At 41.4% G+C, this 26,545-nt stretch overlaps 1 protein-coding gene across 4 annotated transcripts in view; it reads right to left on the bottom strand.

Annotated features, from left to right (window-relative positions):
- Positions 1-25,565, bottom strand: part of Klhl24 (kelch like family member 24) — a 43,855-nt gene extending 18,290 nt beyond the window's left edge. Inside the window, exons 1-5 of one of the 4 annotated variants that reach the window (XM_008824168.3) lie at positions 24,934-25,564; positions 18,220-18,279; positions 14,086-15,066; positions 6,405-6,589; positions 5,418-5,536 (exon numbers count right to left, since the gene is read on the bottom strand). In XM_008824168.3, coding sequence (XP_008822390.1) covers positions 5,418-5,536; positions 6,405-6,589; positions 14,086-15,005 — 1,224 coding nt within the window. In that variant the 5' untranslated portion in view covers positions 15,006-15,066; positions 18,220-18,279; positions 24,934-25,564. Of the gene's footprint in view, positions 1-5,417; positions 5,537-6,404; positions 6,590-14,085; positions 15,067-16,792; positions 16,827-18,219; positions 18,280-24,933 lie in introns of those variants that run through there. The other 3 variants (XM_017795867.2, XM_008824169.3, XM_029559190.1) reach the window with 3 other exon arrangements.
- Positions 25,566-26,545: the final 980 nt, after the last annotated feature.

Raw genomic sequence — 26,545 nt, 5'->3', positions numbered from 1 at the left:
GGGGTCAACAAGGTCAGGGCCAAGCACCCCAGCTCCCACAGGAGTGATGCATATAAATAAATAAAAGGGTTGGATATGTAGGAGGAAGTGCTGACAGGCCTGGTAAACATGCTACGGCATATGCACAACAGTTACTCCCTCTTAAGCCAACCTGAAATCTGCCTGACCAGGGAGAAACAGCTGACGCAAGAAAACGTGACGAGAGAGACCACTGAGAGAGAGAGACAGCGCAGCACGGAGCAGTCGAGGGACCAATGGGACACCAGGAGGGGGTATACAGGCATGCCCAATATCCACAATAAATGAGTCTGTTTTGCCACTTGTCCGACTCCCGGAGTCTGTAGTGTTGACTCTGCGTCTTCTTACCCCCACCCCCAAGGGGCTCGGGAGTGGGCAGCGGCAACATCGCCCAGCATATTATTAAACTTTAGAGATCAAGCTATGATGTATCACTGAGCACGGTGGTACACATCTTTAATCCCAGGACTCAGAAGGCAGAAGCAGGCGGATCTCTGTGAGTTCAAGGCCAGCCTGGTCTACATAGTGAGTTCCAGGCCAACTGGAGCTACAGGGAGACCCTGTCTCAAAACTACATACAAAACAATAGATTACCGCTAGAGGAGGAACAGCTGACCCTCCTAAAACAAAGACCTCTAGATAGGCTGACTAGATTCACCAGAAGGGCAAGTAGTGGGGAATGGCTGGGGGTGCTAACAACACAGCAGGCAGTAGCAGGGATATCAGAGTATAAGGGCTCTAGTGGGGGGAGGGAGGCTATGGGAGGGTGCTATCTGGGAAGTGGGTGTAAAAATAAATAAATTAAAAAATAAAACAAGAAAAACTATGGTGTATCCCTACACATGTCAGTGAAAAAAACACGCCATGAGCATCAAGATAAAAGGCTTCTAGATCAAGATAAAAGGCTGGAGAGATTTCTCAGCAGTTAAACAGCACTGACTGTTCTTGCACAGGACCTCATTTGTTTAACTAACAATGGTACGTAGTACCAGGGGATCCGACACCCTCTTTGACCTCCATGGGCACTGCACAACTGGGCACAGCATGACATAGGTGCACTACATACACACAGGCAATACACTCATACGCATAAAAAAAATTTTAAAAAAGTCTACTGGGAATGGTACATGCCTTTAATCCCAGCACTCGGAGCAGAGGCAGAGGCAGGCAGATCTTGTTAGATATGGAGGCCAGCCTGGTCTACATAGTGAGTTCCAGGCCAGCTGGGGTTATAGGGAAACCCTATATCAAAAAAAAAAAAAAAAAAAAACCCAAAACAAACAAACAAACAAACCCCAAAACTCTAAAAGGCCCAAGTTTCTTTCTTGATATGGCCTCATTTGCTCTTCTCATTCCTCAGCATCCTGGGTGCTGGAATTACAGGCATGTGCCACCAAGTCAGGCTCATATTTCTTATAATTCTTTCTTGCTCTAAGATTCTATATTCTATACCATCTTAAATTTCCTTATAGAGAACATTTGCTTAAAATTGTTTTATTAATTTTTATGTATATGAGTATTTTGTCTACATGTATGTAACTGTACTATGTGCAATGCAGTGCCTAAGATGCCAGAAGAGGGTGTTGGATCCCCTGGAACTAGAGTTTTGGATGGGTTTCCAAGGATTTTTCTGTCTCCACCTCTCATCTTGCCACAGAAGTGCTTAGACTACAGATGTGAGCTACTGTTCCTGGCTTTACATAGGTTATGGAAACTCAAACTTAGAGCCTCCCAACTTGTGTGACAAACACTTTATTCACTGAGCCTAAATTATTACTATTTTTTTTTAAGGATACTGACTCCAAGCATGGTGGCATATGCTTGTTAATTCCAATACTTTGGAAGTGGTAGCAGGAGGATCAGGACTTTACAGTCACCCTCAGTTACAAAGACTTTGAATTCAAAGACTGATCTCTGGATTATGTTGAGATCCTGTTAGCAAACCAATAGTAGACTGGAGAAGTGGCTCAGCAGTTAACTTTTGCTGCTCTTCCACAGGACTGGAGTTTCATTCCTAGCACCTACATTAGGTGGCTCAGAGCTGCCTGTACCTTCAACTTCAGGGGATCCAATGTCTTCCTCTGATCGCTTTGGGTACCCACAAATGGCATACACATACATAGAGACATTAAAAATAATCTTTAAAAACCAAAGGATAGGGGCTGGAGAGATGGCTCAGTGGTTAAGAGCAATGACTACTCTTGTAGAGGACCCAGGCTCAATTCCTAGCACATAGCTATCAACCACCTGTAACTCCAGTTCCAGGGAATCTGACACCCTCTGTGGGCATTTGCATGACAAAGGTGTACTTACATACATGCAGGCAAACACACACATACATACACACACACACTAAAATCTAAAAACCAAAGGATATTTTGACTTTTAAAAAATAAAGATATTATTTTATTTTTGTCTATATGGGTATATACCACCTGTATGTGGGTACCCACATAGACCAAAAGAGGATGTCAGATCCCCAGGAGCTGGAGATGGGTGCTGGGAATCGAACTCCAGTCCTCTGGAAGAGCAGCAAGTGGCTCTTAACCACTAAACTACCTCTCCCTAACCCCCAGAACTAACTATGTAGATGGGTGGCCTTGAACTCAGAGATCCTCCTGCCTCCCATGTTGAGATTAAAGGCATGCACCACCATGCTGACTAACTTTTCATTGTTTAAACATACTTTAATTCTTTTAACAATTTTTCCCTCATTGTGTATATTTACTGTATATAAGTTCACTTTTTAAAATATTTATTACTATTTTTAATTATTTGTATGTGTTGTCTGTGTGTGGGCCTTTGAGTGCAGGTGCCCTCAGAGGTGAATGGCTTCTGATCCCTTGGAGTTACAGCCAGTTGTGAGATGCGTGATGTGAGTGCTGGGAATCAAATTCAGGTCCTCTGAATTTGAGTAGTACATGCTCTTAAATGCCACCTCTTCAGCCCCAGGACATTATTTCTTGTTTTTGGTCTTTTTGGGGGTCTCCCTATAGCCACAGCTGGACTGGAACCTACTACGTACACCAGGCTAGCCTCAATCTCAAGAGAGCTGCCTGCCTTTGCCTCCTGAGAGCTGAAATTAAAGGTATGGATGACCACTCCTGGTCCCAGGACATTTTCACACACATGTATAATAAATATTGAGCTTATAATCCACACGCCCCCCTCTGCTTTTTCACTTTTGGTTTTTTTTGAGCTAGGATACACAGTCCAAGGTGGCCCCAAATTTACTATATGGTCCAGGCTCGTCTTAAACTTCTGATTGTCCTGTGTGTCTCTGTCTCCCAAGTGCTAGAACGATAGGTATGGATAACTGGATAACTGTGCCCAGCTAAATAGTTTTTAAGTTGTTTTGAGGCACTCTAGTATTCTGTTATATTAAGGTTTCAAAAAGCCTCTGTGGGGAAAATAAGGAAAGAAGGCTGAGAGGCAAGAACCACTAGGGCAGTCACCTCTGATTGGACTACAGAAGTTGATTTTTCACTGGTTGCTCTGTAGTATGTCCTAGTAGAACCTAAGAGAGCACCTTTTTAGAAAGGGGGGGGGGATCAACTGAAGACTCATTTGTAATCAAGTATTCTGCTTTCACTTAGACTGACCATTAATTTGAGGTGGTTTTAGACAAAGTGATATAGACAGTGGCAGGGAATGGCTAACAATTCCAATTTCAACTGTTACAACTGGTGTATCTTTATATATTTAATGTTTAAAAGGGGTTCAGTGCCTTAAAAAGAGTCTGGAAACCACTAATTTACAGAATCACTAGTAATTCTCAGGTTAATAAGGACAGCAGATGGTTCAGAACCCAAATTTTGTGTGTGTGTGTGTGTGTGTGTGTGTGTGTGTGTATTCCTCCCCTCCGCTCCCCTCCCCTCCTCTTCCCTCCCTCTCTTTCCTTTCTTTTTGTTTAGACAGGGTCTTACTATGTTGTTCTGGCTGGCCTGGAACTCCCTATGTAGACCAGACTGGCCTTATTTGTAATTTTTTTTTCAGACAGGTTCTCATTATATAGCCCAGCCTGGTCTGGCATTTGTGAATTGCCTGCCTCAGCCTCCTGAGAGCTGGAATTACAGGTGTATATCACCGTGTTTGGCTTCCAAGTTGCATATATTTTAATGCTATGTATGTCTGTGTAGATATATAATGATATTCATTCATCAATAACATATTTCCTTTAAAATATGTTGGTGAATGGTGGCACATGCCTTTACCAGCACTTGGGAGACAGAGGCAGGTGGATCTCTATGAGTTTGAGGCCAGCCTAGTCTACACAGTGAGTTCCAGGCCAGCTGGGGCTACAGGGAGAGCCTGTCTCAAAAAAGACCAAAAGTAAATAAATAAATAATATTGGTGAGGGGACTGAGGAGATGGCTCAGCAAGTAAGAGTGCTTGTCATATACACATCAAGATCTGAGTTCAAATCCCTAGTACCCATTTAAAAAGCTAGGTGTGGCGCCACAGCCTATAACCCCAACACTATGGGAGGTAGAGACAGGAGATCACTGGGGCTTGCTTGCTGGCTGGTATCCTAGCTCTGCGTTCGTGAGATAACCTGCATAAGGCAGAGAGTTATGGAGCAGGACCCTTGATGCCCTACCCTGGCCTCCATGTGTACACAGGTGCATGTAGTGGCAAATGCAAGTGTGCCCCCCCTCCCCCCTCTCCTCTCCTCCCCTCTCCTCTCCTCTCCTCCCTTCCCCTCCCCTCCCTCCCTCCCTCTCCCTCTCTCCCTCCCATACAGTTAATGGGCCAGGCATGGTGGCGTATGCCTTTAATCTCAGCACTCAGGAGGCAGAGGCTGAGGCAGGCAGATCTCTGTGAGTTCAAGGCCACCCTGGTCTACATAGTGAGCTCTGGGCCAGAATGTATGAACTCCAGTGGAAGGGCTGTGGGAGGATGACAAAGGGGAAGAGGGGGTATAAAGATGATTTCTCTGTATGAAATACACAAAAATTCAATAAAAAATTATGTTAGTGAGTTTACATTAGTTTTAAAATTTGTTTTGCCCCTACTTTTACAAATTAAAAAAAAACCATCACCTAAGATAAATGTTTTTTTCTGCTTGACAGCCAAGGTCAGTAAAAGGGAAAAAAGTTATGTGGACTAGATACTGGCCTATTTTTGTATTTGATATAATGCCTTTCTTTTCTAGTTCTTAGGCATTTGAACTCCAATGATACATGAGAAATGTGCTGTTCTGCTACCAATTTGAAATGAGAACAAAATATCTATTCAAAAACTAGTGTCATATTGTTTATGTCTTCAGTTTAATTGTGGTTAGGAATGGAAGGACATACAATTTGAATCTAAACCATTCAGAGGGAAATATAAGATTTAGCCATGGCATTTATTCTGGACTTGTATCAGTAGTAGTAATAAAAGGTTGTTTCTCTTACTTTACCAAGAAGGACAGCCATTTTGTGACGCCATCTGCCTTTATTTAGAGAAGCAACTCTGATCCAAATGTTTAACTGTGAGTTATAAATCCAAACATCACGGCTATTGATTCTTCCACCTTTAAATGTAAAACAATGCACGTCACTAAATATGACAAGGGATTTATGCCACCAAGACATAGGTAAAGAGAACATAAAATTGATTCATTCAATTAAAGAAGCTGAGAATTTAACTCAATAGTTATGAAAGAAGGAATCTTTTACAGCCTAATAGAAATCATTATACAGAGCGGATTTAAAATTTACCAACTGTTATCTTAGAAATAATGATGATAAACCCTCAATAATAAAATCTAAAAGGTGAGTTTTACAAATCTGGCATCAGATGACTACAACCAGATGTTCTGAAAACCACACTATTGTACAAAATAAGGTATATGTTGTAGTATCAATCACTGGGTAGTATATAATTTGCAACCTTGGTAAATTCATTTTGTCTAGTAACAGACTTCCAAGCATAGATATACTTACTGTTTTTGTAAATCTGTCATTTTTGTCTGAGTTCAGAAGAACTATATCACATATAATGAATAAGTTCAAGTTAAGAATTTCACAGAAAAATTCTAGTTCATAAACTTTGGGAAAGAATTTCAGAAAACACAGGCAAATTAGAAATGCTTAGTTGCATGAATACTTCAGATTTTGCACAGTTGATAGCAATCCTTAAAAAATATTTAAGGTGGTAAAAGCTAAAGCATAACTGTAAGCATATCTGAAAGCGTTTAAAATATGATGACCAAAAGCATTTCTGGTAGATCTTTTGTAAATCATTCTGATTTAAGGGTAAAAAGTCAATTTCAATTTTGTCATATAAACTGATTTGCCTTAAGTATTCATTTCACATTCAACAAGATACTATTTTTTTTAAACAGTCAACTTGTGTCCAAAGCAAAAAGCTGTAGCTAACTGTAATAATTATTTATTTACCTGAAACAAGAATATCATTCCTTAGTGCACAGACTGCATACTCTGATTTGGTAAATTCTGGAAGCTTAGCCAAGGACTTCCACTCTCCTGTTACTGGATCATAGCATTCAGTGTATGGAAGATTAAATCCTCCAACTCGTTCACAGCCTCCAACCACAACTATCACCTCCGAATAGCCAGTAGACCTAAAATAATTATTATAAGAATGCACAAATAACAGTAATACATTATAATATATTCAAGATTTTTTTTTAACTCTAGAAACAAACCACACCATAGCATTTAAGTTTTTTTGTGTATGTGCCAAATAGCATAGGCTGGCAATTACATACTTTGAGAACATTTATTAATGACAATGTTATTCCACTGAAAATGTCTACAATATTTTTGTTTGTTTATTTACTTATTGACATGGACTTGCTATATAGCCCAAGTTGGCTTCAAAGTCATGATCTTCCTGCCTTTGAGTTGCTGGGAATACAGGTGAGTGATGGAAGTGATCACAGCCACTAAATCTGGCTTTTCTACGAGTTTTGACTTAAAAGTTGTAAAGTATGGGGCTGGAAAGATGATTCAGAGGGTTAGAGCACTTGTTGGTTCCTGGGACCCAGGTTAGTAACTCTAGTTGCTTTTAAAAACAGTTCCAGGGGCTCCGAGACCCTCTTCTGGCCTCTGTAGACACCTGCACACATGTGCACACACAAAATAAATAATACACTTTCAAATGAAATGCAGCAATCGACATAGGTCTTACCTATTCCCCCACACCTGATTTTGCCCATGTAGCCCTGCCTGGCCTTGAACTCAAGATTTTGCTACATCAGAAGTACTAGGGCAAAGAGTGCAGACAGCCAAGAACAGTCTTGGAAGACATTCTTGTCAGATGCTATAGACCTTTTGAGTACGTCTAGGGATCAGACACAGGGACCTGATAGAGAGCCAATGCTCTACCACTGAGCCATACCCCTAGCCTTACTTTCTCCTCTCCTCCCCCATGGTAGGGATTGAACCCAGGTCTTCATCATGCTATCTGAGTGCTCTACTACTGAGCTATATGTCTATCCCCAGCCCTTCTCTATACTTTTCCTTCTAAGTTATTCAGGCTGGCCTTGAACTTACTCTACAGTTCAGCAGGTCTTGGACTTGGATCTCCTACTTAGCCTCCCGGTAGCTTGGATTACAGGCTAGTTCCATAGGTCTGGCTGTGAAGCTTTTTGTTTTTTCTTACAGTGCTAGGGACCAAAATCAGGGCCTTGTGTTTCTAAGGTAAGCATTTTACCACTTTTTCATCAGGTTGCTAATTATAAAAACCCAATTTTTTTAACTCCTTTAAGGGAATTTATGAAAAACAAAACAAAAAAGATAAACTCAAAAACATTTGACAGTCAAATCATTAAACACAACACAACAAGATGACAACAACAGGTTAAAAATCTAAGTTTGAGACTTTAAACCTTAAAGAGAACAGTTCTTTAGTCTGGAAAATATGGCACTACTAATATAAAGTAATATCTAAAGAAAGAAGTAGAACATAGGATTGGTCAGCCCTAGGAACAATATGTAAATGAACAAATGAGTCAATACAATGTAATATCTAAAGAAAGGAGTAGAAGATAGGATTGGTCAGCCCTAGGAACAATATGTAAATGAACAAATGAGTCAATACAATGTAATATCTAAAGAAAGGAGTAGAAGATAGGATTGGTCAGCCCTAGGAACAATATGTAAATGAACAAATGAGTCAATACAATGTAATATCTAAAGAAAGGAGTAGAAGATAGGATTGGTCAGCCCTAGGAGCAATATGTAAAGAACAAATGAATTAAAGAGTAAATCACAATCAGGGGAAAACATTTACTGTACCCATTCAAGTGATTATCTTAGCTTTGTAGACCTGAACTAGTGCTTGGGCAAGAAAATTTTTGTCAGGTGAGCGTTTCTCAAGTTATATGTATTTTTGTGTTTCTGGTGAAAGTATGAATTGGAAGGCAATTTTAATAATACCTGTAAAAGTTAATACTGCATATATCGTATGACTAAGCAATTCCACTATTAGTAATTTAGGGTATAAATTAACATTTTATGCATTCAAAGACACAAATGCATTAAGAATATTTACTGAAGGGGCTGGGGAGATGGCTCAGCGGTTAAGAGTACATGCTGCTCTTCTAGAGAACCTTAGTTTGGTTCTCAGCACCTACATCAGGCAGCCTCTAACTCCAGCTCTGTGCTGGATAGCTTTAGTGTCAACTTGACACACCTGGGCTGAGGGAGCCTCAGTTGGGGAACTGCCTCTATTGGACTGGCCTGTGGCCATGTCTGAGGGGCATCTTCTTGATGAATGATGTGGGAGGGTCCAGCCCACTGTGGGTGGTGCCACCCATGGGCAGGTGGGCCTGTGTTGCATAAGAAAGCAGGCTGAGCAGGAGCCAGGGGGGCAAGCTAGTAAGCAGCGTTCCTCCATGGCCTGTGTTCCAGCTCCTGCCTCCAGGTTCCTGCCCTGAGTTCCTACCTTGGGCTCCCTGATGAACTGCAACCTGGGAGTTGTAAGCTAAATAAACCCTTTCCTCCCCAAGTTGGTAGTGGTCAGAGTGTTTTGTCACAGCAATGAAGAAACAAACTAAGACAAGCTCCAAGGGGGATCTGGTGGCTCTAGCCTCTATGGGCATCTGTGTTTACATGCACATCACATGCATATCATAGGCATATCCATGCATATAATTAAAAATAAAAATAAAAGAATATTTATTTTCTTTGCAATAGCAAGCCAAACCAAACTGATCCCTATCCATAAAGAACCCTACAATCTAAATATTCATCATTAAAAGGTAGGTTAGGGCTGGTGAAATGGCTCAGTGGGTAAAGGTGCTTGCTGTCAAGCCTGATAACACGAGTTTGATCCCTACAATCCATATGGTGGAAGGAAAGAACCAACTCCCACAGGTTGTGCTTTGACCTCCACATGTGCACCATGGCATGTAAATAAAAACAATGAAGAAAAAATTATACATGAATGTTCCCAGAAGCCTACTCATAAAAGCCAGAGTAGAAACAATGGAAATGTACATTAAGTGCTGAGTGGTACATAAAATACAACAGAAAAAAATCCTGTTCATAAATATGCTATTCAGCTGTGTAAAAAGAACAAATTAAGAGGGGGCTGGAGAAAGAGCTCAGCAGTGATGAGCATGCACTGCTCTTGCAAAGGACTGGAGTCCAGTTCCCAGCACCTATATCAGTGGCTCAAAACCACCTCTAACTCCAGTTCCAGGGGGATCCAATGCCTTCTTCTGGCCCCCAAGGGCATGCACAAACATGGTGTACTTACATACATGCAGGCAAAACACTCAAATGTATCACTGGCCCCCACAAGATCCATAACCATTGCCCAAACAACAAAAATTCTGGTATGGTGGCTCAGGTCTGTAATCCCAGTACTGAATAGCACCAAGAAAGTGAAGTCAGGAAGATCACAAGTTCAAGGTCATTCCAGATCACTTTAGTGGGTTGGAGGGGCCACCCCATGATGGGGTGAGAGGAACTGTTTCAAAAATAAAATAAACCACAATATTTAATAAAGCCATATAACGTACTGCCTCATCATTTTTATATAATGTTTTTTAAATATTAACAATGGAAAGTTACTAAAGAGGCAGTATTCATCTAGTTAGAAGCATGAGTTCTGTAGCCTTACCATCACTGGTTACACTATGTGATCTTAAGTTACTTCTTTGAGACTTTGTTGATCTGTAAAATAAGTTTAGTAATAGTACTAACTCAAGACTATTCTGAGGTTTAGATGAGTTAACATGGGTATGGTATATAGATGAGTTTCTGGGATGTAAGAGTTTCCTATTATTATTATGGGATGATAGATGGAGAGATGTTGCACGAGCCCCTCTGAATGAGCAGTATCACATATCCTAAATACACATCACTTAGGATACTTAACTAATATCCATCAAGCTGAAGTTTGTATAGCTAGCTTTCAATTTCTAGGAAATTATATAGCTAAATAATAACATGAGGAAGCAGTGTATGAGTGTTATGCCTGCTTATGTAAGTGTGCCTGTGTCATGCTGTACCCTCAGAGGTCAGAAGAGGGTGTTGAATACCCTGGAACTTGAGTTACAGATGGTTGTCAGCCACTGTGTGGGTCCTGGGACTCGAATCCAGGTCTTCTGGAAGAGCAGCCAGTGCTCTTAACTGCTGAGCTATGTCTCCAGCTCCGCCCCCCACCACCCTGCGCCATAAACTTTTTTTGGGGAGCGGGGTCCTTTTTTTTTTTTTCCAGTCTTTTTGAGACAGGGTCTCCCTGTAGCCCCAGCTGACCTGGAACTCACTATGTAGACCAGGCTGGCCTTGAACTCACAGAGATCCTCCTGCCTCTGCCTCCTGAGTGCTGGGACTAAAGGTGTGCCACCACACCCAGCCCAATAAAGTTTTTTAAAAAACTGAAGGTGCAGTTCAGTGGAAGAGTGCTCACTTAGCATATGCAAGGCCTTGGGTTCAATCCCCAGTACCGTGGGAAAAAAAAAATTCTGTGGTGGTAGTGAAATAAAATATTTAGGTGAATAAGGAAAATCATTTCTTCAAAGGAGTAATGGGACACTTAAAGCTGCAAGGTGCTTTGATTTAGCTCATATCTCTTCAAGTAATGTTAATAATAAATGGGTCATTTTATTTATAGCCTATAACCTTTTGTCCCTACTCTAATATTTTTGCAAGCTGGGTAACGATTAGCCCCATTTAATCATAGACCTTTCCTCCTGCAATAAGAGCATTATACTTGGAAAAATGTGTGACTTCCCTTTCAGAAGGATATTCTGCTTGTAGAAATTACTGAAAGAACTAATAATTATGCTGCCCTGAGGCTCTTCAGCCTTCTCAATATATTCAAGAACCCTGTCTTTTTATATTCTCCAGTGTGGTCCTTCACAAAAAGCAAAAATACAGGCATGGTGGCTCATGCCTTTAATTCCAGCACTTGGGGAGCAAGAATGGGAAGATTTTTCAAGCTGGGCTAGACTGAGACTGTCTCAAAACACCAACCAATCCAAAGAACTTAGGGGAAAAAAACCCAACAGTGTATTTGTAGAATAAAATATTTTCAATTCTTCATATGTGTGAGACTGTATAGTATTTATAGTGTAGGCATGAATGTGCCATGGTGCATATGTGGAGGTCAGAGGACACCTTTCAGGAGTTAGTTCTCTCATTCTTCCTCCATGTGGGTCCCAGGGCTTGAATTCAGGTAGTCAGGCTTGGCCATGGGTGCCTTTACCCGCTGAGCTATATACTACCGTCCAACACCCCCCCTTCCTTCTTTTTTTTTGTTTAAAAATTTTTTATTTTTTAATTTTGTATGAGTGTTATGCCTGCATGTAAATGCTCTTGTGTCGTGCAGTGCCTGCAGAGGCCAGAAGAGGGAGTAGGATCCCCCGGAACTGGAGTTCCATGTGGGTGCTGGGATTCAAACGAAGGTCTTTTGCAAGAGCAACCAGTGCTCTTAACTGCTGAGTCATCTCTCCAGCTCCCCTCACCTTTTTTTGAGACAGGGTCTCACTATGTAGCCCTAGTTGGCCTCAAATTCAGAGATCCATCTGCCTCCCAAGTAGTGTGGGATTAAAGGAGTGCCCCACCACACCACCAATCCCTCTCTTTTTGAGATAGAATCTCCCTGCATAGCCCAGTCAGCCTTGAACTTTCAATCTCTCATTTCAGTTTTCCAAGTGCTATGATTACAGACATGTGCCATTATACCTGGGTTATTCCATTTATTTATGTATTTATTTATTTTGGGGGGAGGATTATGCTATATTAATGACTTGTAATAACAGTTACCCATCCAATATCATATACAAGTGGTGAAAGACATTCAAGTACTACATTTTTTTTTTCCAAGAAATAGGCTTCATACAGATTTAGATATAAGCTTGAAGAAAGACACATGGGGACAGCAAGATGGCTTGATGGGTAAAGGCACTTGTCACCAAGCCTGATGACCTGAGTTCAATTCCTGGGATCCACATGATGGAAAGAGAACTACTTCTGAAAAGTTATCTGACCTCCATATGCATGTCCCCATACACACACATACATACAACACAAAATAAACACTTTTTTTTGGCTGTTTTTGAGACAGGGTTTCTCTGTTGTCCCAGCTGGCATGAACTCCCTATGTAGATCAGGCTGGCCTCACTCACAGAGATCCCTCTGCCACTACCTTCCAAGAGCAGCTTGGGAAAGGCATGCACCACCACAACTAGCTAACAATTTTCAAACATTTTAAAATTATTTTTATTTTATGCGTATGAGTGTATTGTCTGCATGTATGTAAGTGTACCCATTTTGTGCAATGCCTGTAGAGGTCAGAAGAGGGCACGAGAACCCTAAACTGGAGTTAGGACAGTTGTTAGCCACCATGTGGGTGCTGGGAACCAAACTGGAGTCCTCTGCAAGAATAGCCAGTCCTCTTAACCACTTGAGCCATCTCTCTAGCCCCCACAATTTTTTTTTTTAAATTGCAATGGACATTCTGTGAAGTCAATTATTTATCATTCTTATTTTACATAAAAAGAAATAGATTAAAACCTGGTATATCTAAGATAGCATAGATTTTAAATTCAAGCTATCTCGTATGGTGAATCTAAAGTATATTCCAAAACAAAGACATTCAAAATCAAAGCAAAAAATGTGATTTTTGTGCTCTATTAAATTTACTGGAAAAAGGAAGTAGTATAAAAAAATAAATACTGGTTTCACAACAATGTGAATATACCTAACAGTGCTAAACTGTACAATTAAATATTAGTACCAGGAGTGGTGGCACATGCCTTTAAACCCAGCACTTAGGAGGCAGAGGCAGGCAGATCTTTGTGAGTTCGAGGCCAGCTTGGTCTACACAGTGAGTTCCAGGTCAGCTGGGGCTACAGGGAGACCCTGTTTCAAAAGGACAAAAAAAAAAGAAAAAAAAAAAAATAAAACAGCAAATTTTATGTTATGTATATTTATCACAATCAACAAAAAGTAACTCTAAGGCCAGTAAGATGGCTCAGTAGGTCAAGGTGCTTGCTGTACAAGCCTAGTGACCCAAGTTCCATCCCCGAAACCCATGTAAAGGTAGAAGGCAAGAAACGACTCTACAAAGTTGTCCTCTGACTCCCTTCCACACATGTGTTGTGGCATGTGCATCTATATACCTTAACACAAATAAATCTAACAGTATTCCTTCATTTAAGGCATGGAGATAATTTTCCTATAGTTTATGAATTGAAGTCTACAGATGTTTATAAAAATAACATAAATATGGAATAATCTATTCCAAATAGAATTTTATTAAATTCTGTACAAAGAATGTAATTTTCACAATCAGAAAGAGGATGAGAGTTGGGCATGGTGGCACATGCCAGCCAGTAATCTCAGCACTTGAGAGGTGAAGACAGGGGGATCAGGAGTTCACAGCCTGGGTTAGCTGAGATTCTCTTTCAAAAATCATAAATAACCCTCCCCTCAAAAGAGAAAAGAAAGAACAAGAATTTACAAATTGAGACAAACATTAAATATAGCTACTGTGGCAATTAAAACAGATTTGAGATCTGGGTTTTACATACATAGCTAGGGGTGACCTTTAAGCTCTTGACCTTCATGCCTCTGAGTGCTAAGATTGTAGTCTCCTCACCTGCGTGGCCTGGTCCTTGGCGACATCATTTCATTGCCAAGTATGTGGTAACGTCTTGCTTCATGCAACAACTGGTAACACTCAGGAGAATTCTGGATCAATTGGTCCACCTCAACTGTTTGAACAAAGTAGTTGGGATGCAAAAGTGGGAGTCTCACATGTGTCAGGAGTTCATGTAATAGAGGTCTTCTGAGGTCGACAGCTCGATAGACCCAACGCATGACAGCTTCAAAAACCATCTCTTCTTTACCAATAACAAGTTCATCACTACAAATATAATCAATGAGTTCATCTTTGTCAAGCTCAAGAAACTCTTCATGCTGGGACACATCCTCAAAAGTCTGTAATGCAAAGGTTTTGCACTTTGTGAAGAGTGTTTTGAGTGAGTGGGTATCAGCAAAGCGCTGGATTCCTAAGCAATTGCAAGGATCGAGCTGCTCTTCTAAGAACTTGGCGCATGCGTCTCGGAGAACACTAATCTGAAAGAGGCTTGACGTTTCAAAGAGATACTGAACGTTCTCTGTTGTAATCTTCACTTTTCCAGTATATACATACTGCAGAAAGCATTCCATGGCCTCAGCTAAGATACCATTGATTTCAACCAACATTTCTCGACTTTCCCTGTGGTCATTACAAAACATGGCTCTGAAGTAGCTACTACAGGCTGAGAGGACAGCTCGATGGCAAGGAAATTCTTTTCCTTCCACACAAATGATAACATCTGTGAATAAGCGGCTGTCTCGGAATTCATTAAATATCTGGAGTATGTTTTCAGCATGGGATGATCCCGAAGAGAAGTCAAAATACTCATGACCTGTCAGAGATTTGGGGTCCATTTCAAAAACTTTACGCTTAGTTGCTGGGGAATCACGCACCCCAAGATCCTCTCTGTTTAGTCTTCGTCCCAATATTAGTACCATTGTTACATCAGTTGACTAAATAATTGTTGAGAAATGACCACCAGAGACCTTCTTTATGTAGCTAAAGAAAAATGAAAATATTTCAATATATAAAAATTCAGGAATCAAATTACACAATTTCATTTTGATATAAATATAACAAAGTTACATGATTAATACAGTCACATAGGGCACAGGACACACTAGCTCATTTTAATAAGAACTGATAAAAATTTGCATTTGCAGGATTATATTAGGTTATATGCTCTTAGAACAACTCGCCTGAAAGGATACTATGTGATTTTTCTTTTGGGTTTTTTGAGATAGGGTGCCCCTGTAGCCCCAGCTGGCCTGGAACTCCCTATATAGAACAGGTTAGCCTCCATCTCACAGAGATCTGCCTGCCTCTGCCTCTGAGTGCTCAGTTTAAAGGTGTGCACCACCACACCCAGTGATACTATGTAGTTTTCAAAGTACTAAAAGTTTTCATTTCTCACTTACATAGCTAGGTTTTATTCTACCTTACTGCAGGTTAGAATGCTGTAAGATACAATTTGAGAACATGACTAACAGAATCTTTTAACTACTGTTTTTGTTTGAGACATCCCTACATAGCCCAGGATGGTCTGGAACTCATAGTAATCCTCCTGCCTCAGGCTCCCAGAAGCCATGATTATAGGTGCCATGCACAACCATGCATGGCTTGCAGCCTGAATCTTTAATATAGTTACTATCTTTAAAAATTTTTTTCTTTTTATTTTATGTGTATGATGTTTTGCCTGAATGTTAGTGTAATGCCCTTGGAACTGGAGTTATGGATGGGTGTTAGCAGCCACGTGAGTGCCAGGAACAGAACTTGGGTCCTAAGCAAAGGCAGCCAGTGCTCTTAATCACTTAGCCATCTCTCCAGCCCCAGGCATTGTGATTTTGATTAGTGATGTAATTACTGGCATTAACAACTAAAAAACTCTTAAAGTTGGGCTTGGTGGTACTTGCCTAAATCTTACATTCAGGAGGCACAGGCAGGAAGATGGCTGCAGTTTTGAGGCCAGCCTGGCTTACAAAAATAACCTGTCTCAAAAAAAAAAAAATCAAAATCAATCAACTAAAAAAACTATTAATAACAAAAATGCAGCCCTCTCCCCATATAAAAACCCAAAACTACTTGACTTGTCTCCTTCCATAAATTTTTATTTTCTTGATGGCTACAGGAAAAGATGAAAGGAAACTTTGCTTTCTGTATCTAATGATCTCAATGTATCTAGTATTAGAGAAATTTGGGGTCATAGAGATTGATTAATCTGTGCTATCTCTGGACTTTCTTGGAAATCTCTATTAACCAGTTTTCCACAACAGTACCAAATGTGAACTCTATTTATTACAGGGTAAGTGATTTGCATAGAGCATCTCAATGCTGATATACTTTCAATGTATAACTCTTAGGCTTCCAGAAGTAATTAATCAGCCTTTGCTTTTCTCAAGTCTTTTAACTAGCAATGGTTAAAAATGTAAACACAGGGCCTGGTGAGGTGGCTCAGAAGTTAAGAGTACTTGCTGCTGTTGTAGAGGATATAGGTTGGGTTCCCAGCAATCACAACCTCCTCTAGACTCCAGTTCTGGGTGATCTGACACCCTCTCTGGGTTCTGTGCTCACCAGGCATTTTTACATGCATAAAAAATAAAAAACTTAAAAATATTTTAAATTTATTTTTATTTTATGCTAATGAGAATTCTGCCTTCACGTATATATTGTGCAATGCCTGCGGAGGGCATTGTCCCCTGTAACTGGAGTTACAGATGGTTGTTACCTGCCATGTGGGTGCTGGGAACTGAACCTGGGTCCTCTGCAAGTCAGTGCTCTTAACTACTGAGCCATCTTGCCAGCCCCTAAAAAAATCTTAAAACAAATGCATACATATTTAATCATATGTCAAAATACAGTATTTATTTATAGACAGGGTTTCCCTGTAGCCATAGCAGGCCTTGATCTCACAGAGATCTGCCTGCCCCTGCCTCTGAGTACCATGTGTGCCACCATGCCTGGCTAAAGTACAGTATTTAATATAGGTCTAAGTTTATCATAGATGAATTCATGCATAAGCAAACAAAACAGATTGAATTCTAAAATTTTCCAAGTGTAAAAGCATAATTATTAGCTGGGTGTAGTGGTGCACGCCTTTAATCCCAGTACTCGGGAGGCAGAGGCTGGCAGATTTCTGTGAGTTCAAGGCCAGCCTAGTCTACATAGTGAGTTCTAGGACAGCTGGGCTACAGGGAGACCCTATCTCAAAAAGACTGAAAAAAAAAAAAAAAAAGCCTAATTATTACTGTCAGGAAAAAGTAAGCAAGCTTCTATGTATTAAATATGTAGGAAAATATTCATTCCAAAGAAACATCCTAACAAAAAGCTGTATCTAGTGAGTTGGAGGGCACAAGTGTAATCAGACTGTCATGACAGTTTCATGATTTGTCTCTTAAAATTGGCACCCCTTTTTCTTCCCTCAGACATTGTATTTCTGGAGCTACAGTCTTTCTTGGAAAGAATGATTTCTTAAGAGTCTTCTGGTTAAGGATGCTCTATGTTGTATTTGATCTTTCTGATTGCTAAGTAGATTTAAAATTACATGTATTGGGACTGGAGAGATGGCTCAACAGTTGAGCACTGGCTGCTCTTGCAAAGGACCTGGGTTTGGTTCCCCACACCCATATGGTGGCTAACAACTTTCCAGAACTCCAATTCTGGGGATTCCACGCTCTCTTCTGACCTCTGTGGACACTGCATGACCTGGGTACACTTACATACATGCAGACAATACACTCATACAAATAAAAAATAAATTATTAAAAAAAAATAAAACTACATGTTTGGCCTATGTTCCAGAAAGACAGAGATAGAAACTATTTTGATTGGAGAAAACTGCAGAACAGGAACTAAGGATTTCAGAAAGGACCAGAAAAGTAAACACTTAGTAATAGTATGATTTATGATTTTGTTGTTATTTTGAAATGGGATATCACTATGCAGCCCTGGCTGGCCTCAAATCTCCTGCTTCAGCCTCCTGAGTATTGGGATTACAGGTGTATACCACCATACCCAGCCCTTAGTCAAGTAGTAATCTTAAGGATTGAATTTCTCATTGTTATCAGACTGGCACTGATACCAGGTTAAAGAAAGGAAATGGTTTAAATTCTCTGATAACAATGTTTAAATAGTTTACAAATATTACAAATATACCTTTTCAGCATTTGCTTGATCAAAGCCCCAGCCAAAATATTCGTGTTTAAATTTCCACACCTAAAATACAGAACAGGGTCATAAAAATTAGATACTATCAATTCATGTACATCATTTATTAACATGTTGAAAAAAGTTCTTAATAAATTCCAGTTTGTAACTGTAAGTTCACCTTTGCATATAACATTAAAAGACGTCCTTAAAGCAAATTAATTTTATAGTCTCTTACATAAAAATTTATCAAACTTTCTTTTTTGTATTGAAGATTTATTTTTACTTATGTGCATGTCTGTGTATGGGTATATGTACATGAATACAGATGCCTGTGGACGCCAGAAGAGTGTTGGAGCCTCTGGAACTGATGTCACAGTTGGCTGTGTGATGCCTAACATGGGTGCTGGGAACTGAACGCAAGTCCTCTGGAAGAGGACGACAAAGGCATCTCTACAGTGCCTAACAAACTTCCCTAATTTTTTTTTTTTTTTTTTGTCTTTTTGAGACAGGGTCTCCCTGTAGTCCCAGCTGTCCTGGAACTCACTATGTAGACCAGGCTGGCCTTGAACTCAGAGAGATCTACCTGCGTCTGTCTCCCGAGTGCTGGAATTAAAGGTGTGCACCACCACACCCAGCTCTTTCTTGACTATTTTATCCTGCAATAATATTTGAGCTTGTTTTACTATTCATGGTAACAATAAGCTAACTTTTACACTGAGATGAAAAAGTATATATCCTGTGGTAATTCCACCTTCGATATTCAAACAGTGCCTAGAAACTTACATTTCAATTTGAATTTGGTGGCCTTATGTAGTTCTTAAGAGTGACTCTATCAACATTACCAAAGCAAAGTCTATTCACCATATACTATATGCAGCTATGGAATCAATTCGAGAAAAAACTTAAGATTCTAGGAAAAAAACCCTTATCCAGCTTTGAAAGCTTTTGTTATCTAGATTTTCTATAGAATCTTTATCAAATAATTTTAATATATATTAAGTATATTTTTGTGCTAGCTTGAACCTTACAGATTTAATGATCATGAAAACAACTCAGTACAATTTTTGTGTGTGTGTGTGCATGCCTGTGTGTAAGAGATGGAGAAAAATGCTTATGAGTACTAGAATTGAGATGCGCACAGAATAACCCGTAGTATTTAAATACAAAATGGTTCTGGTTTCTGACCCAGTTATCTATAAATAGAATTTCTAAATTCTTAAGTTTAGGCAGATTCAAAGTTGATGCCAAAACCAAATGTAAATAATCAACTTTTATTTTATACACACACACACACACACACACACACAAACACATCTTTATACTCAGACTCTGCTATGATTAGAACATGAATACTATCTTATGTTTCTTTACTTTCATTAGTCAGTCAATTTGACTGTGTCCCCCTTGGTAAAAAAATACTGCAATTTGATCAATTTTGGGGATTGTTACCTCTATCTAAGTAGTCTTTCCCAATGTATATAATAATGCCCGTGAAAAGATTTAGGCCAATTCAAGAAACGTGTCTGACACCAGGGTAGCAAATACTGGCTTCAGATACAATTGCAGACTCTGTAGAGTTGGCTAAGACCAGGATGAAACAAGAACTCCTAGGACTAAAATGCATTTCTCTACCAGAAAATTGAAGCACAAATTGGAATAAAGCCTTTCATGATTCATCTGATGTAAAATCACACCTTATTAAGCACAAAAGGCAAAAACAATTCACTAGATATTTTCTGCAGGACTTTTAGGTAATACTCATGATCCTGATAAGGACAAGGGGCAGGAGCAGCCAAAGAAGATGTATGATGGATATAATCCACAGTGCGGCTGTACTGCAATGAGCTTCTTGCTCCTTGAAAAGAATCCCATACAAAGAGGTTATGATCTGCTTTAAATACAGTATGTATCAATGAGGGCCTTCCAAAGCCAAAATACCAGAAAAATGAGGAAACTACCAACATCCTACCTTGTAGTAGTCAACCACCAGAGGTCATGATGTTACACATCACTCAATTTCCTCAAATTGAAGAACACAGCAGAAACCAGAAGAGTTAACCAAGAAGAGATTTGTGATAGATCTATGGCAACATAAAAGGTAGGAAAGGTGCCTGATCTGGTCTCTACTGGGTGTAGGGGCTGAGACCTCAGCAGACAGCCTGAGAGCATCACATCTGGCCTTCACCTGGTGTAGGAGCTGAGAACTCAGCAGACAGCCTGAGAGCACCTGGATCTGGCCTCCATGCGGTGTAGATGGAATCCTACTGAAAATGGGCCAACAGCCCATGGAAAACAGATGATGCAGAGACCTGAAAGTTCAGTGCCTTGTCACAATGGGAGGAAGAACATCCCACACCTATCACCCCCTCCAAGGCTCAGGGACTTTTGTGGAAGAAGTTGGCAGAAAGAATATAAGAGCCAGAAGAAAGGGTGGACTGTTACCAGGAAGTGTCCTCCAACCACCTTGTGGGTAAGCTATAGTCATATCTCCTTCCCAAGCTCGTCAAGGAGTCCAGGGGGGAGTCACTTACCCCTCCCATTCAATCAGCTGACCTTAGCTGCATGTGGAGAGGAGCTAGGATATATAAGCCATGATCACCAGGCACCTCTCTTGCCATTTTGTGCAGCTGTCAGGAAGTCATAGTATCTACCTTTGAGTGTGGACTTTCCAATGCAGCCATAAATGAGGGGGGGGCACTCTTCTGTAAATAAACCCCTACTCTATTCTCTGTTAGCAAGCCCAATAAACTCATTAGAATTTTCCAAAGAAAGAACAACATCAAAAATAGAATAACAATAAAAAGAACAGAGCTAATAGAAATCTTTTTCTATTACATGCCTTTAAGAAAGCTATAAAATAAGCCAGGCATGGTGACACATGCCTTTAAGCCCTGCACTCGGGAGGCAGGTGGATCTCTGTGAGTTCGAGGCCAGCCTGGTCTACATAGCAAGTTCCAGGACAGCTGGGGCTACAGAGAGACCCTGTCTCAAAAAAGACAAAAAAAAAAAAAAAAAAAAAAAAAAAAAAAAAAAAAAAACCAGCAAAAACCAAAAACCAAAAACCAAATGCTATAAAATAACACTGTTTAGTCAAGTCTAGTGAGGAGCATAAATGGGCAAATAGGGCAGCTTGAGTGTCTGAGATATGAGGTCTAATAATGAACTTTAACTTGTGCTTTTAGAGCTTTGGCGATATCAGAGTCAGTAGTCGGGTACACTGAAACAAGGGAGAGGGGCTGGAGAGATGGGTCAGTGGTTAATAACACTGGTTGTTCTTGCAGAAGACCTGGGTTCGAATCCCAGCACCCACATGGCAGCTAATAACTGTCCTTAACTCCAGTCCCAGAGGATCTCACAGCCTCTTCTGACCTCTGCGGGCATTGAACGACACAGGTGCACTTACCTACATGCAGGCAATACCTGCATACACATAAAATAAAAATAATAAAATTAAAAAAAAAAAAAGGGCGAAGCCAGGTGTGATGGTGTATCCTTTAATCCCACTCTGGAAGCAGAGGCAGGAGGATCACTGTGAGTTCCAGGCAATTTGAGCTACATAGCAAGGACCAGGCCAGTCAGAGCTACACAACAAGTTCCTGTTGCAAGAGTGGGAGAGAGAAACAGAATGATGACACGGTTAATGTTTTCTGCTAGCAAAACTGGCTTTGGTTCTTTTGTTAAAACTAATTAAATGTACTAGAATGGCAACCACGTGCTGTCACTTACTAGTTTGAGAACTGGCATTCTAAATAAACTTTTTACGTATAAAAACACTTGTTAGTCAATGATCTTTATTTAATTTTTATTTAACATAAACTTAGGAATTCAGTATAATCACGTGGTTGAGTCAGGGTCTCCCTACATCCCCCAGGCTGGCTTCAACTCGTCGCTCTCCTGCTGGCATGTACCACCATGCCCTGCTCTTCTTTCTCCATTAGATGATGAGCCAACTAGGGGTAGAACTCAGTGCCTAGCTTTTCCAAGAAGGTCCTAGATTCAATCTGAAGTACTGAAGGCAGGGTAAGGGTGGGGGTGGAGAGGATGGTACAAAAGCTAAAACAGTAACAGCTCCTCAAGAAAGGAGTTTAGCTATTGTGCTGTTGCCTGATCCCCTGTCCCCCCTTTGTTTTTTAAAATAAATAAATAAAACATAATGTCTATGTTGTCCAGGCTGGTCTGGAACTCCTGACTCAGCCTCCCAAATAACTGAACTACTGCCAAGGAACTTGTCATGCTGAGATTATCTGGGTTTTATAGGAGAAGGAACAGAGATGTTACAACATCAGTTATCTAGTGTCACTGCTACAGTCACAACAGAAATGAAATCATGTGTTCTTCATATGAACACTTGGGAGGACACTGTATTTACATTTCCATTATACAGTCCATACCGACATATTTAAGAGCTGCTCAAATTTTTAGGTAAGAGTGAAGTTGCAACATAATAAATGTTGCAACATATTTGATAGTGTTTTTTTTCCTAAAGGTTTGACCTTTGAATTTTAATGAAATGGCAGAAAAACAAGGAAGTTCTTTTTCTTTTTTCTTTTAAAAAGGCGTATTGAAAAAGCATTAAGGTTTTATCAACTTGGACAGAAGCCAGAAAGTTTAAGATAAAGTAGGCTAAGGCATAGGCTGTTTGAATAAACTGACCTTTATCATCAGTGGTTAAGAGCACTGACTTCTTACAGAGGACCCCGGTTTGATTCCCAGCACCCACACGTCGCCTACAAACCATCCTTAAACTCCAGTTCCACAGGAATCAGAAGCCCTCTTCTGACCTCCGCAGCATTGCACAACATGGGTGCACTCACATACATGCAGGCAATACACTCATACACATAAAAATAATAGGGGACTGGAGAGATGGCTCAGCAATTAAGAACACTGGCTGTTCTTGCAGAAAACCTGTGTTTGAATCCCAGCACCCACATGGCAGCTAACAACTGTCCATAACTCCAGTTCCAGGGGATCCGATGGCCTCTTCTGTCCTTCTGAGACATTGCACGACATGGGTGTACTTACGTACATGCAGGCAATACATGCACACACATAAAATAAAAATAATAAAATATTTAAAAAACAAAAACAAAAAAATAAAAAGAATGTATTGTCACCCTGCGCTAGGGCATGCCTTTAGTCCCAGCACTGGAGAGGCAGAGGCAGGTGGATCTCTGTGAGGTCAAAGCCAACCTAGTCTACATAGTGAATTCCAGGGTGGAAAAAAAAAAAAAAACGAAAAAGAAAAAAATGTACAGGACAAGAAAAACTGATACAACCAAGTGCTCTATTAGCTTAAGAAACTGGAAAAACCATCTTCAATATCCTCTGGTTGAAAGAGTGCTCTTCCAGAATATTGCCATCTTTAAAGTTGTTGAAAATTTTTATTTTTTGAGATAGGGAGTCCCTGTAGCCCCAGACGGCCTGGAATTCACTATGTAGGCCAGGCTGGTTTTGATCTCACAGAGGTCCGTCTACAGCTGCCTGCCTCCAGATGATCATCATCATGAATCATCAAGTCCTGGAGAACACACTCACTTCTTAAAAAGTTTGAATTACCTGGAAGATTTATATGTGAAAGTGTGTGAGCTAGAGATCTCCCAAAGAAAAAAACTAAGAAAGGGCATTTAAAAAGTTCTTTAGCTTAAAAGCTAAAGGTAATAAGGTTAAAGCCTACTCTTAAATCTTAGGTGACAAGGGGCAGATTTTAAATCCTAATTTATAAAATCATGTTATCAGCCATATCGGGGACTCAGATGTCTGAGGCCGCAAACACGAACACCGTGTTATTATAAAGCTAACAATCCTTAAAATCCACTAGGGTTAACTTTGAGGCTCCCCAAATGTGGCCTTGAGGCTCATCCTCTACTATCTAAGCTTTGTTCACAGAACAGGCCAGAACACATTCTTAGGAGCAGCACTTTCAGTGCACTCTCTACCCGGGCGATAACCTTACAGCAGTTAGGGTGTTAACTTTCCATTCGAAGAAGAACAGCAGGACAGCGCACCAACCCCCAGCCTGAGAGGGAAGCACAACCCCCACGCCTCCCCTAGAGAACTAGGGTCGAGCGCGCTCCCGGCGACCTCCAGATCACCTTCAGCGGGGCGGGCTGGAAGTGGGAGCGAGCCCTAGGGCACAGCCGCCCGCCAATCAAACCCGGAGCTGGAGGCCGGGCCACGCCGCAGGCGCCCAATCTCGGCCGCCGTAACGGTCTTGGCCTCAGGGTGCAGAGCTCGGGGGCGGGAACACTGGGAACTAAATTAGGCAGCCAAGCCGAGAGTGGAAGGAAGCTGGGGCCGGGCGGGTCTCTGCGGCTCCCGAGAGCGGCCGCTACACCCCGGGTAAACAAAGGCGCAGAGGGCCGGTAACGGTCAGGTGACAGCGACCGGCAGACCACGCAGTCACTGCGGGCCCGACACCTCGGTTCCGTCAGCGCTTCCGGATCGGACTCACGGTCGCCCTCACCGCACGGAAAAGCCAAACTCGAGCCTGGGGCCCTCCGGCCGCTCCCGCCCCGGGAGCCCATGGCCGCCCGCAGGCCCCGGCCTGTCCCCACGCCGGAGTTCTTTCCCCGACGCCGCGCCAGCCCGGTCCGCGACGGCTGAAAGCCAAGAGCGTCCAGACCCTCTCCGGAGGACCGGGCCGCGGCCGCTCGGCTCCCGCGGGTGCTGACGATCAGCACTGCGGTCGTCGCCAGCTGGCCGCCCCGAAGCGCTCACCCGGTACCTCTCGGCGCAGGCTAGGAGCGGCCTGGAGCGGCTGGCCTGCGTCTCTAGGCGCCGTCGGAGAAGCGCAGTTCTGAGCCGGCGTCTCCGCGAGCCACCAGTCTCAGTCGCAGCTCAAAACAAAGGAAACATGTGACCGTCAGGGCCAAAACACCGAGCGTCATCCACCCTTGGCCAATCGGGTGGGCGTCCCCTTCCTGGAGCACCCTGGGAGATGTAGTTCTCAGTCCCGGGCCACCTGGGTTCCGCTATTGGGCGGGTGTTGGCTGTGCACTGTGACAAGACCTAATCCGGGGCCGCCTGTTTCAAAAACTTTTTTTTAGGTAGAATCAGATTAATGGAATGCATCTTGTGCAAGGAGCGTAGTGAGAAACTCGCATAGTATGTTGATTTCCCTCAAAGAGCCCTCTACTTTCCAAAGCAAAAATACAGGACAAGCAGTTAGCTGGGACTGAGACTTAGAGGTGTTTTGTTTGTTTTTGCTTTAATTAACTCTTGGGAAATCTGAGGGCCTGGCCACTAGAAAGCACAAGGGAAATTGTTTTTCTTTGTAAACTGTCCTTTTCGTTAAGGTCACTGTTATCATTAGGCTGCCTTTTAATTTTTTTTGTTTTGAGACAAGGTCTCCCTGTAGCTCCAGCTAGCCTGGAACTCAATATGTAGACCAGGCTGGCCTCAAATTCACAGAAATCTGCCTGCTTCTGTCTCCCAAGTGCCGGGATTAAAGGAATGTGCCACCATGCGTGGCTACTCTTTACTTTTTGTGTATTGTGTGTTTGTTCAGGTGCCCTCAGAGGTAAGAGGAGGGCGACAGATACCCTGGAACTGGAGTTACAGGCAGTTGTGAGCTGCCTCAGGTAGGTGCTGGGAACCAAACGTGGGTCCTCTGGAAGACTCTTAACCACTGCCAAAACATTGTAAAATTGTGCTTGATTTTACAATGATAGATGAAAAATATTAAAATTCTCCAATAGAATACAAGAATTTTTATGTTGTTGGGTTTTTCTTAAAACAATGAAAGCAAAATAACTTACAGGAATAGAAATAGCTGAATTAGCATGCTACTAGTAGAAAAAGGAATATTTTCACAGAACCAATACTTTCCCCCATATCATCGCCATTTGATGTCCACCAAACATAACATTGGCCATTTAGTTAAAATAAACCCAAAAACTCAGTATACTTGTTACTTTATGTCCAATAAAGAAACAAGGGGGGGGGAGTGAAAGAATAGAGAAAGCTATACTGTAGTAGTTAGGATGTGGTAAAACCAAATTTTCACCTTCCCTCCTTCCCCCCCCTCCCTCCCTTCCCCTGTTCTTTTGTGACAAAGTCTCACTATGAACTACCTACATAGACCACGCTGGCCTTGAACTCACAAAGATCCACCTGCCTCTGCCTCTCAGCACTGGGATTAAAGCATGTGCCAACACACCCAGCTAAATTTCTGCTTTCTAATTGAGAGTGTATTCTTGGTCTATAGCAAAATTCTGGTGGAAAGTAGTAGGCTTGCTTTTTAGTAGATACCTTCTGTCTGCTGCCCTGGCTGGCCTGAAACTCACTATGTAGAACAGGCTGGTCTTGAAATCACAGAGATCCATTTGAC

The sequence above is a fragment of the Nannospalax galili genome, unplaced genomic scaffold (assembly GCF_000622305.1).
Source record: "Nannospalax galili isolate Female #2095 unplaced genomic scaffold, S.galili_v1.0 scaffold889, whole genome shotgun sequence".
NCBI classification, from domain to species: Eukaryota; Metazoa; Chordata; class Mammalia; order Rodentia; family Spalacidae; genus Nannospalax; species Nannospalax galili.
The sequence above is the reverse complement of the archived record's forward strand: the minus strand, read 5'-3'. Positions and strand labels throughout refer to the sequence as shown.